Here is a 12815-nt window from a genome sequence, read left to right on the forward strand (position 1 = left end):
GCCGCGCGTCGTGGCGCTGTCGGAGCCCGCGCTGGCGCTGCTGGGCCTGGGCGCGCCGCCCGCCGACGCCGCCGCCCGCGAGGCTCGTGAGGCCGAGGCCGCGCTCTTTTTCAGCGGCAACGCGCTGCTGCCGGGCGCCGAGCCCGCCGCGCACTGCTATTGCGGCCACCAGTTCGGCCAGTTCGCCGGGCAGCTGGGCGACGGCGCCGCCATGTACCTGGGCGAGGTGTGCACGGCGGCCGGCGAGCGCTGGGAGCTGCAGCTCAAGGGCGCCGGCCCCACGCCCTTCTCCAGGTGTGTTTGCGCCCGTACCCGCGGAGCTGTCCTCCCCGGTGGGGCGGTTGGGGGGGGGGGAGATTAACTACGGAAAAGTGTGACGTGGGGACGTAGAACGTGGTGGGTAGCAGCGCCCGAGCCAAAGGCCCTGAGGCCAGGACAGGAGGCGAGGGAGCAGGTTCTGTGGCTCGTGGCCGCCTCGGAGCGCCCGTCTGCCTGGAAGAGGGGGGGAGGGGAGGGTCCTGCCGCCCCTCAGGTCAGGCTGAGCGTCTGATCACACAGCGCTGGCAGCTGCCCATGCTCTGTTCTCGTAAACTATCCAGAGAGTTCGCAGTCAGTTCTACGTGCAGCACGTTCATGTTTACCGCGTGCCCAGCCCTGCTGCCTGCTCGGCGCACTCGGCTTCCGGCTTCCTCTGAATGCTGAGCGGGCAGCTTTGCTCCCACACCCCTTAGCACTGCAGGTGCCTGCTGTGCAGCCGGTGCCCTGGACCGGGACAGATCCTCGGTCCAGTAGACCTTCTCCCAGGCCCGGGCTTCCAAGCACTTGGGGGCCAGCCATGTTCTGACCCCGCAGTGAGGTGGGCAGTGTCAGATGCCCATCCAGGGGCTCATGGGCGAGGGCCGGGGTCCAGATGCCCACAGCCTGAGCCAGCAGGGCGCCCTTCCCGCAGCTGTCATGCCTCTCCTGTACACACAGTGCTAATAGTCTCTGCTCCTTTTCACTAAAAAGGTCATATATTTAGCCCATATTTGTTAAATGCTTATTGAATGGCTGAAAGAACCACACCTAACTTGGCGTTTTATGTTCCAAGAAATCCCGAGGGTGTGTCTCTGGTCTGGCCCCTCCCATGAGCTCTCCCCTCCCCTCCCTTCAGGGACTGAACCGAACCGGGCCCCCACCTCTAGCAGCGCCACCTCAGATCCTCAGGATAGCTGGTCCTTCCTCATCCCCCAGTCTTCAAACCTTGGTGTCTCTGAAGTGTCCTGAGTGAAGCCTGGCACCTGCCCCACCCTCCTGGAGCAACCTGCTCAGAGCTGTCTGCACTCGTGGCCAGCAGAAGCATTTCTGCTCCTTGGGGTCCCGGGTAAATGTTTATCGCCCTGGGGCCTTCACATTGTACGAGCACCTTTCAGCTTTATGTGTTCATTTTAATCATTTGTTTTTGCCATTTATAAAAAACATTTTTGTGAGAGTATAATCTGCTGTTGGAAGTTGCTTTTAATATTTGAAGACTTGAGTTGTAAGTCAGTGTTTCCAGACCTGAGGTCCTTTAAAAGAAAGAGGCTGTTTGACCCTTACCAGATGTGCACCCAGCCACCACCCCCAGCATTTCCTGGGGTCCCCAGCCTCAACAAGGCTTGAGGCTAACATCTGAAGTGGTGTGAGTGGCTTGAGGCCAGCAGCTGCTCGAGTCCCCCCGGCGTGGGTTTTGGGGGGTGCGCAGGTGGCTTCTTGCTTCTGCCTCCCATGGGAGTTGGGATTTTGGGACGGCCTCTCCTGCCAGGTGCAGAAGAGCTTGTCCTCAGCTGGGTCCACCCCAGCACTTTGGCTGGGAACAGACGTGGGCGCCCAGGAGAAGGGACCGTTGTCACGTGTCCATGCGGCTCTCTGGGGGCAGGGCCACCCTGAGGCCCTGCACCCTTGCTGTGTAATCATTATTCAGTTCTGCTTTCTGCTCTGGGCACTTTGCCCCAGGCAAGGAGATAGGCAGCTTGTTTTCTGGATCATTTTTACCAGATCCACAATTAGCTTGGACTGTACTGGCTTCCTGCTAAACAGGCTGGGGGTGGGGGGGCGGGTGTGGAGTGACATTGAGGACGGATTACAGACTAGGAGGGGGTGAGTGGAGTGCAGCTGTGGACCGAGGGTCTCGTCAGCCACAGGCAGGCACAGTCACCCTGCAGACAGCCCCGGGGTGACCGTCAGGCCGGGTTTCTAGAGGTGTCACTCACACCCAGGCTCCCAGGTGAGGGCAAGGCAGGAGGCCTGCAGGGATCTCCACTGACCCCCGGCCTAGGCCCCAGCACCCCAGACTCACGCTGGCCCGGCTCTGGCCTCTTCCCGGCAGAGGACGTGGGCAGGCGTGCACCCTGGGCACCTTCACTCAGCCTCAGTGTCCTTCTGCAGGTGAGACGGAAGCGAGCCCAGTGTCTTCCCACCAGTTTTTGTTCTTTCCTAGAGAATTTTCCAAACTGTTTCAGGTGCCTTCCTGCCTGGGAGAGTGCTGGCACACTGCCATGCCCTGGGCCAGGCCAGGAAGCCAGGCCCGACCCTGAAGGGCAGAGACCCAAGCTCACTTTGTTGTTGTGTTTGTTTTCTGGGTGGGGGTCTTGGAGGTCGAAGTGTCCAGCGCCCTTCATCTTACAAGGAGGGGCTGAGGACATGGCTCATGCAGGCCAGCTGTTCTCGTGTGCTGCTACCACTTTCCTTCTTTAATTTTAAAAAGTAATAAGAGTTTCCAGTCCAGCATGTAAGAAACTTTGGAAATCATCACTCCACTCTAACAAGTAAAAAGCTGAACAAACTGAAAAATCAACAAGTCTTCTTAGATCTGCAGGAAAAGTGAGGTCAGAGGGCAGATTGCTGCCCCATCCCCCAAACTGGAGAGACTGACAGGCGAATACAAAGAATTACGAGTTACCAGGGCGGAAGTCTGCACAGATCCTTGCCCTGTAATTGGTGAATTGCTGGAGGCTTAGTGTGTACGAGTCAGTTGAAGATTTCGGGGCCCATTCGTAAGCGAGCCCCACACTCTGGTGAGTTTTACCTCCTGGAGCTCTCCTGTCTTCTCACAGTGAATATTGGTGGAAAATCCCTTTGTGCTTCTGGCAGGAGGGGGGAAAAGGAGGTCTATGGAGTACACCAGAGCACTCTGTTCTGAACAAGGCTGCCCTTGGGGGAAGCTCATTAAGCAGAGCCTGACCTGCTGGGGTGTTATCAGAGCCCCTCGGACCTGGGGAAGGGAAATGCCCAGCTCCAGCGCCCTCTGGCGGAGAGGAGACTGAAAAGCACATATGGAAGCTCTCAGTCCAGAGGCACAGGGTCCCTGAGAGTCTGAGGCCTCCACCTGACACCTGTAGCCCACCTCTACATCGCTGAAGGCCTGCTTACAGTAGCTCCTTTTACCCCATACATCATGCCTGGCTGTCAAGAAAAAATTACAAAACATACTAAAAGGCAGAAAACACAGCTGGAAGAGACAGGGCCAGCATCAGAACTAGCCTCAGACGTGGCAGAGATGTTGGAATTATCAGACCAACACAATTCCAATTGTGTTGGAATTTAACACAGTTATGACTAATATACTCAGGGCTCTAACGAATAAAGCAGGCAGCATTCAAGAATAGATGGGCAGGGGCTTCCCTGGTGGCGCAGTGGTTGAGAATCTGCCTGCCAATGCAGGGGACACGGGTTCGAGCCCTGGTCTGGGAAGATCCCACATGCCGCGGAGCAGCTGGGCCCGTGAGCCACAACTACTGAGCCTGCGCGTCTGGAGCCTGTGCTCCGCAGCAAGAGAGGCCGCGACAGTGAGAGGCCCGCGCACCGCGATGAAGAGTGTACCCCGCTCGCCGCAACTAGAGAACGCCCTCGCACAGAAACGAAGACCCAACACAGCCAAAAATAAATAAATAAATAAAAATTTAAAGTGACATGTCATTAAAAAAAAAAAAAAAGAATAGATGGGCAGGGGGCTTCCCTGGTGGTGCAGTGGTTAAGAATCTGCCTGCCAATGCAGGGGACACGGGTCCATGCCCCGGTCTGGGAAGATCCCACATGCCGCAGAGCGGCTGGGCCCATGAGCCGTGGCCACTGAGCCTGCGCATCCGGAGCCTGTGCTCCGCAAAGGGAGAGGCCACAACAGTGAGAGGCCCGCGTACCGGAAAAAAAAAAAAAAAAAAAAAGAATAGATGGGCAGGACTTCCCTGGTGGTGCAGTGGTTAAGAATCCGCCTGCCAATGTAGGGGACACGGGTTCGAGCCCTGGTCCGGGAAGATCCCACATGCCGCAGAGCATCTAAGCCAGTGCGCCACAATTACTGAACCTGTGCTCTAGAGCCCGCGAGCCACAACTACTGAGCCTGCATGCCAGAACTACTGAGCCCATGCGCCTAAAGCCCGTGCTCTGCAACAAGAGAAGCCGCTGCGATGAGAAGCCCGCGCACAGCAACGAAGACCCAATGCAGCCAAAAATAAATAAATTTATTTATTTTAAAAATAAAAATAAAATAAATAAAATGAGACTAGAGGAATTCCCTGGTGGTCCACTGGTTAAGACTCAGGCCTTCACTGACAAGGGTCTGGATTTGGTCCCTGGTCGGGGTACTAAGGTCCCTCAAGCCGCTCAGCATGGCCAAAAATAAATAAATAAAACCTTTAAAAAAAAAAAAGAATAGATGGGCAGGCAGAGCAACTAAGCCCATGCGCCACAGCTACTGAGCCCACGTGCCGCAACTAATGAAGCCCTCACGCCTAGAGCCTGTGCTCCACAACAAGAGAAGCCACCGCAATGAGAAGCCCAGGCACCTCAACAAAGCCCATGCGAAGCAGCGAAGACCCAACACAGCCAAAAATTAAATAAATAAAAACAAAAAGAATAGATGGGCAGTGTAAGCAGAGAGATGGAAATTCTGAAAAAGATGAAATGCTAGAGATTTCTAGCAAAAACACTGTAACCAAAATGAAGAATGCCTCTGATGGACATGTTGCTAGACTGGACACAGATGAGGAAAGAATCTCTGAGCTTGAAGATATCTCATGAGAAACCTCCAAAGATAAAAAGCAAAAAAAGTTAAAAAAATAAAGGCTGAAAAAATCCAAACACTCACCAAGAATTGTCGGACAAATGCAAAAGAAGTAACACATGTGTAATAGGAATACCAGGAGAGAAAGAGAGAGAGAAACAGAAGAAATATTTGAAGAAATGACTGACAAATTCCCCAAATTAATGTTAGACACCAAACAGATCCAAGAAGCTCAGAGCACACCGAGCGGGATGAATGCCTCCCCCACCCCCACCAAAAGACAAAAACAAAAAAACTATACCTAGGCTCATAATTTTCAAATTACAGAGAGGCAGAAATAAAGAAAAAAAGTGAAAGAAGCTAGAGGAAGGAAACACTTCACCTACAGAGGAGCAAAGATAAGAATTACATCTGACTTCTCAGAAGCCAGGGAAGCAAGAGGAAAGTGGACTGAAGTATCTAAAGTGATGAGGAAAACAAACCACCCACCTGGAATCCCGTACCCTGTGAGATTATCCTTCAAAAGTGAAGGAGAAATAAAGACTTCCTCAGACAAACAAAAATTGAGGGAAATTGTTAGCAGCTGACCTGTCTTTCCAGAAATGTTAAAAGATGTTCTTTATAGGGAATGAAAACGATGTAGGTCAGAAACCTGAATCCTCATAAACAAAGAGCATAACAGAAAGAAGTGAAAGTACAATAAAAACCTTTACTTTTCTTCATCTTAATTGAGATAACAGGTAATAGCTTGTTTAAGATAATAGTAACGATGCATTTATGTATAAATGAAATTAATGACACCAGTCAAATAAGGGATGGGAGGGAGGGATTAGGATTATTTTGTTATTATAAGGTACTCATACTACCCATGGAGCAGGATAGTGTTACCTGAAAGTAGACTTGGATTAGTTGTAAATGGTATATTACAAACTCTAGGGCAACCTTTTAAAAAAATTATTATTATTATTTATTTATTTATTTAAGTTTTGGATGCGTTGGGTCTTCGTTGCTGCGCGCGGGCTTTCTCTAGTTGTGGCGAGCAGGGTCTACTCTTCGTTGTGGTGCGCGGGCTTCTCATTGCAGTGGCTTCTCTTGTTGCGGAGCATGGGCTCTAGGCACGCGGGCTTCAGTAGCTGTGGCACGCGGGCTCAATAGTTGTGGCTCGCGGGCTCAATAGTTGTGGCTCGCGGGCTCTAGAGCGCAGGCTCAGTAGTTGTGGTGCACGGGCTTAGTTCCTCTGCAGCATGTGGGATCTTCCCAGACCAGGGCTCGAACCCGTGTCCCCTGCATTGGCAGGTGGATTCTTTACCACTGTGCCACCAGGGAAGTCCTAGGGCAACCATTTTTTAAAGAGTAAAACAAAACAAAAAAGTATAACTGATACGCCAGGCGAGAACTGATGAAAAAAGAAAAAGTGGAATCACAAAATGCTCAGTTAAAACCACAAAAGGCAGAAAAAGAGTGAAAGAGAAAACAAAGAGCAAGGCCAATAAATTAAAAAACAAGACCAAACTCTATGTTGTCCATAAGAAATCCACTTTAAATATGAAGACACATGTAGATTAAAAGTAAATGGATGGGGGATTTCCCTGGTGGCCTAGTGGTTAGGATTCGGCGCTTTCACTGTGGAGGCCCGGGTTCAGTCCCTGGTTGGGGAACCATCCCGCGTGCTGCCAAAATACAAAAAAAAAAAGGAAATGGATGGAGGAAAGCATACCATGCTAACACTAGTTAGCAGGAGTGGACTTCAGAGTAAGGAAAGTCATTAGGGATAAAGAGGCGTGTGACAAACTGATGAAGGGGTCAGGGAGGCAGAACAGTCCTTACTTGTATATGTGCCAGAGTACCATGAGGCAGAAACTGACAGAACTGCAAAGGGGCACAGATGAATCCACTGTCATTGTTGGAGACTCAACACCCCGCTATCAGAAATGGACAGAGCAGGGGCTTCCCTGGGGGTGCAGTGGTTGAGAGTCTGCCTGCCGATGCAGGGGACACGGGTTCGTGCCCTGGTCTGGGAAGATCCCACATGCCGCAGAGCAGCTGGGCCCGTGAGCCATGGCCGCTGAGCCTGCGCGTCCGGAGCCTGTGCTCCGCGGTGGGAGGGGCCACAACAGTGAGAGGCCTGCCTACCGCAAAAAAAAAAAAAAGAAATGGACAGAGCCAGCAGGCAGAAAATTGGTAAGGCCATCTTTGAACTCAGTTAACACCATCAGTCAACTGGATATAAAGAACATCTATAGCCTATTTCATCTAACAACAATGGGATACAAATTCTTCTCAGGCCCACATGGAACATTTATCCAGAGAGACCACATTCTAGGCCATAAAACACACCTTAACAAATTTTTTAAAATAAAAATCATACAGTGTCTGTTCTCAGGCCACAATGGAATCAAACTAGAAATCAATAACATAACTGAAAATCCCAAAATACTTGGAGATTATGCAACATACTTCTAAATAACACATGGTCAAAGACAAAATCTCGAGAAATTTTTAAGTATTTTGAACTAAATGAAAATGAAAACACCAAATGTATGGGGTACGGTGAAAGCAGTGCTTTGAGGGAAGTTTATAGCAGTGAGTGCCTATGTTAGTAAAGAAGAGAGATCTAAAACCAATCATTTAAGCTTCCACATTAGGGAACTACAAAAAGAAGAGCAAATCAAATCCAGAGTTAGCAAAAGAAAAGAAATAATAAGAATTAGAGCAGGAGTCAGTGAAATTGAAATAGGAAATCAGTGAAACCAAAAGCTTGTTCTTTGAAAAGATCAATAAAATCAGTAAACCTCTAGCCAGGCTAACTAAGAAAGAAAGTGAGGACACAAATACTAATACCAGAAATTAAAGAGGGGACATCATGCAGATCAAAAGGATAATAAAATTACTCTGAACAATTCTGTGCTCACAAATTTGACAACCTAGGTGAAATGGACCAATTCCTTGAAAAAGACAATTTGCCAAAACTCACAAGAAAAAAATAAGGCAATCTGAATAGGCCTATATATATTAAAGAAATTGAGTCAACAATTAATAATCTTCCAAAACAGAAAGCACCAGGTCCAGATGGACTCACCAGTGAATTCTACCAAACATTTAAGGATGAAATTATTCCACTCTTTTTCACAGAATGGAAGCAGAGGAAATACTTCCTAACTCATTCTATGAGGCCAGCATTACCCTAATACCAGATCCAGACAAAGACAATACAAGAAAACTACACACCAAAACCCCTCATGAACATAGATAAAGAAATCTTCAACAAAATATTAGCAAATCAAAAAAATATATATATTAGCAAATCAAATCCAACAATGTTTGAAAAGAATTATACATCACCACCAAATGGGATTTATTCCAGGTATGCAAGTCTGGTTCAGTATTCAAAAATTAATTAATGTGGTCCATCAGATCAACAGGCTAAAGAAGAAGACTCGCATCATCACATCAGTTGAAGCAGAAAAGGCATTTGACAAAACCCAAGACCTATTCATGGTAAAAACTCAGTAAATTAGCAACAGAGAGGAACTTCCTCAACTTGACAGAGGATCTACAGGAAACCTATAGCTAAATCTACTTAATCACGAGAACCTCAAAGCCTTCCCACTAAGATTAGAAACAAGACAAAGATGTTCCCTCTTTCCATTGCTTTTCAACATCCCTGGAGGTCCTATAGCTAATGTAACAAGACAAGAAAAGCGAAGGCATACAGATTGAGATGGAAGAAATAAAAATTGTTTTTGTTTGCAGCTGAACATCTATGTAGAAAATCTCAAAAGAACTGACCAAAAAATGAGCTCATAAGCAGTTATAGCAAGGTTGCAGGATACAATTACTACATAGGTCAATCACTTTAGTATATCCCAGCAGTGAACAAGTGGAATTTGAAATTAAAAACAATACTGTTTACATTAGCAATCCTAAAAATTAGATTCACACCTAAGTGTGAGTTCACACTTAGGTGTGAATCTAACAAAATATAAGACGTCTACTAGGAAAGCTACAAAACTGATAAAAGATCTCAAAGAAGAACTAAATCAATGTAAAGATATTCCACATTCACGGATAGGAAGACTCAGTATTGTCAAGATATTGGTTCTTCCCAACTCAAGCTATAGATTCAATGCAATCCCAATCAAAGTCGCGGCAAGTTATTTTGTAGATATTGACACACTGATTCTAAAATTTATATCGAGAGGCAAAAGACCCAGTATAGCCCTCAGAATACTGGGGGAGAAGAACAAAGTCAGAGGACTGACACTACCGCACTTCAAGACTTACCATAAAGCTTCGGCAGTCAAGAGAGTGTGGTTTTGCAACTACCGAAGCCCGCGCGCCTACAGCCCGTGCTCTGCAACGAGAAGCCACCACAATGAGAAGCCTGCGCACGACATCCAAGAGTAGCCCCCGCTCGCCACAACTAGAGAGAAAGCCCGTGCGAAACAACGAAGACCCAACGCAGCCAAAAGTAAATAAATAAAATAATTTTTTTTAAAAAAGAGAGTGGTTTTGGCCAAAGAATAGATAGGTCAATGGGACAGAACAGAGAGCCCAGAAATAGACCTGCATAGATGTGGATCTTTGACAAAGAAGCAAAGGCAATCCAATGGAGCAATGATAGTATTTTCAACAGATTGTACCGGAACAACTGGATATCAACATACAAAAAAAAAAAAAAGTCTAGACACAGACCTGACACCCTTCACAAAAATTAACTCAGAATGGATCACAAGGGCTTCCCTGGTGGTGCAGTGGTTGAGAGTCTGCCTGCTGATACAGAGGACACGGGTTCGTGCCCCGGTCCGGGAGGATCCCACGTGCCGCGGAGCAGCTGGGCCCGTGAGCCATGGCCGCTGAGCCTGCGCGTCCGGAGCCTGTTGTTCTGCAACGGGAGAGGCCACAACAGTGAGAGGCCCGTGTACCGCCAAAAAAAAAAAAAAAAAAAAAAATGGATCACAGACCTAAACAAAATGCAAAAATGTAAAACTCCTAGAAGATAAAATAGAAAATCTGGATGACCTTGGGTATAGAAATGACTTTTTAGGTACCATACCAAAGACAGGATCCATGAAGAAATAATTGATAGGCTGGACTTTATTAAAGTTAAAACTTCGGTGAGGGACAATGTCAGGAGAAATGAGAAGACAAGCCACAGACTGGGGGAAAATCTCTGCAAAAGACACATCTGATAAAGGACTGTTATCCAAAATACACAAAGAACTCTTAAAACTCAACAATAAGAAAACAAACTGATTTTAAAATGGAGCAAAGACCTTGCCAGACACCTTCCCAAAGAAGACACAGACATGACATATAAGCACTTTAAAAGATGTTTCACATCATGTGTCATCAGGAAAATGCAAATTAACAAGGAGACGCCATCACACACCTAGGAGGATGGCCAAATTCCCGAACAGTGACAATGCAACATGCTGGCGAGGATGTAGAGCAACAGGAGCTCCCATTCACGGCTGCTGGGCCTGCAGGACGGTGCAGCCGCTTGGGAAAACAGTGTGGTGGTTTCTTACCAAACTAAATACACTCTCACCACATGATCCAAGAATCACGCTCCTCAGCGTTTACCCAAAGCAGCTGAAAACACGTCCACACGAAAATCCTGTATGTGGATGTTCACAGCAACTTTATTCGTAATTGCCAAAAATGGAAGCTGCCAAGATGTCCTTCAAGGTGAATAGATAAACAAACCGTGGCCCATCCAATGGGATATTATTCAGCAAAAGAATAGAAAGAAAAAAAAAAATGAAATGAGGCATCAAGCCATGAAAAGACGTGGAAGAAACTTAGATGCATATCAGTAAGTGAAGGAAGTGAATCTGAAAGGTCACACAGTATGATTCCAACTCTGTGACATTCTGGAAAAGGCAAAACTATGGAGACAATAAAAGACCAGGGGTTGGGAGGGGAGAGGTGACCAGGTAGAGCACAGAGGGTTTTTCGGGCCGTGGAACTGTTCTGTATGACACTGTAATGGGGGGGTCTCTGTCAGACCCACAGAGTGGACAACACTGACAGTGAGCCCTGGTGTAAACAATGGGCGCTGGGTGGAGGTGTGTCGGCGTAGCTTCATCAGGTGTGGCGAGTGACTCCCCGTGGTGGGGATGTCGATACTGGGGGAGGCTGTGTGTGTGTGGTGGCGGGGTACATGAGAAGTCTCTTTGGCTTCTGATCAGTTTTGCTGTGAACCTAAAACTGCCTAGGAAAAGAAAGTCCATTTAAAATAATAGTAATAATGAAGGTTTAGCATAAGAAGAAAACACCCACATGATTCAGAGCTGCCTGAGGGAGACTGGGGTCCTCCCCGCCACTGCAGGTGACGCTCTGTGTCTGTGCTGTTGTAAAAGGATGTTCACAACGTAAATTCATAAAAACAGAATTGTGGATTGGCGAGCGTGTGTGTGACCCTGGGAGTGGCCTTCCCTGACTTCTGTGTGGACCTGGCCTCCTGCCGCGGGCCAGGCACCCTGCGCTGTGGTTCCAGACCTGGAGGAGGTCAGGGGCTTAGCGCCTGGGATCGTCCAAAGCAGACTCTCTTTACAGTGATGTCAGAGCTGCTCGTGGGTTGTTTTTATTTTACTTTATTTATTTTTTTTGCAGTACGCAGGCCTCTCACTGTTGTGGCCTCTCCCACTACGGAGCACAGGCTCCGGACGCGCAGGCTCAGCGGCCATGGCTCCCGGGCCCAGCTGCTCTGCGGCATGTGGGATCTTCCCGGACCGGGGCACGAACCCACGTCCCCTGCATCGGCAGGCAGACTCTCAACCACTGCGCCACCAGGGAAGCCCTTGGGTTGTTTTTAAAAAGCCATTAGGAGGCGTTCTTCCAGCCCCTTCCCTCTGTGACCATGCCTTGGTGTTGAGTGGAGCCCAGCAGTGACCTCTGTGCTTGACCTCAGACAGGCCGACGGTCGCAAGGTGCTGCGCTCGAGCATCCGCGAGTTCCTGTGCAGCGAGGCCATGTTCCACCTGGGCATCCCCACCACGCGGGCCGGCGCCTGCATCACGTCCCAGTCCACCGTCGAGCGGGACGTGTTCTACGACGGCAACCCCAGGCCCGAGCAGTGCGCAGTCGTGCTGCGCGTGGCCCCCACGTTCCTCAGGTAACGCCCGTCCTCGTGCTCCTGTGTTGCCCCGGTGGCCGGAGTGCACCTGCCCGGCCAGGGTACAGGGCCTGGGGCGACCAGAGGAGGTCGCCCCAGTGCAGGCTCTGGGGCGGTGTGTCCAGAGCTGTGGACCTGGAGTTTATGACCAGGAGCTACATAAGATGCACCAAGAAAGCGGCCTCACTGTGCTGCTGGACGAGCGGCCGTGACGCCTGGTGTGCCCGCTTCCTCTGGCCCCTGTTCACTGACTGGAGGCCTCCTGGCTGCTGTCTCCAGTGGGGCCTGTCAGTCCTCGACGTCACCACGCTGTCTGGCGTCAGGTGCTCAGTACTGACCACCTGAACCCAGAGTCGCCAGGAGGCGGCAGTGGCCGTCTGGCGGGGTCAGGTGGCCCAGGCCGACCCTGTGCGTCAGCTGTCACCAGCTTTCCGTTTGTCCTCCGGGGGTGGAGGTGTCGGGGCAGGCGTTGGCCTCGTCCTGGGAGACCCGGGGCCTCCGGGCACAGCTGCACTAGTGGCGTTTGGACCAGGTCATCTTTGCTGTGAGCTGATCTGTGTCTCGTAGGGTGTTCAGGCAGCGTTCCTGACTTCCACCCACGAGCTGCTGGTAGTAACCCCCATCATGACAACCAAAAATGCCTCCGGACGTTAGCCCGCCCCCTGGGGGGTATAA

General features: G+C 49.5%; 1 protein-coding gene across 2 annotated transcripts in view; it reads left to right on the forward strand.

The window, feature by feature from the left end:
• The first annotated feature begins 31 nt into the window (after positions 1 to 31).
• SELENOO (selenoprotein O) overlaps positions 32 to 12815 on the forward strand; it is a 20153-nt gene continuing 7369 nt past the window's right edge. Inside the window, exons 1-2 of one of the 2 annotated variants that reach the window (XM_029205797.1) lie at positions 32 to 294; positions 11937 to 12140. In XM_029205797.1, coding sequence (XP_029061630.1) covers positions 212 to 294; positions 11937 to 12140 — 287 coding nt within the window. In that variant the 5' untranslated portion in view covers positions 32 to 211. The remainder of the gene's footprint in view (positions 295 to 11936; positions 12141 to 12815) is intronic. The other variant, XM_029205796.1, reaches the window with a different exon arrangement.

This window comes from Monodon monoceros, unplaced genomic scaffold, assembly GCF_005190385.1.
Source record: "Monodon monoceros isolate NGI ecotype Baffin Bay Population unplaced genomic scaffold, NGI_Narwhal_1 Super_Scaffold_6, whole genome shotgun sequence".
Lineage (NCBI taxonomy): Eukaryota > Metazoa > Chordata > Mammalia > Artiodactyla > Monodontidae > Monodon > Monodon monoceros.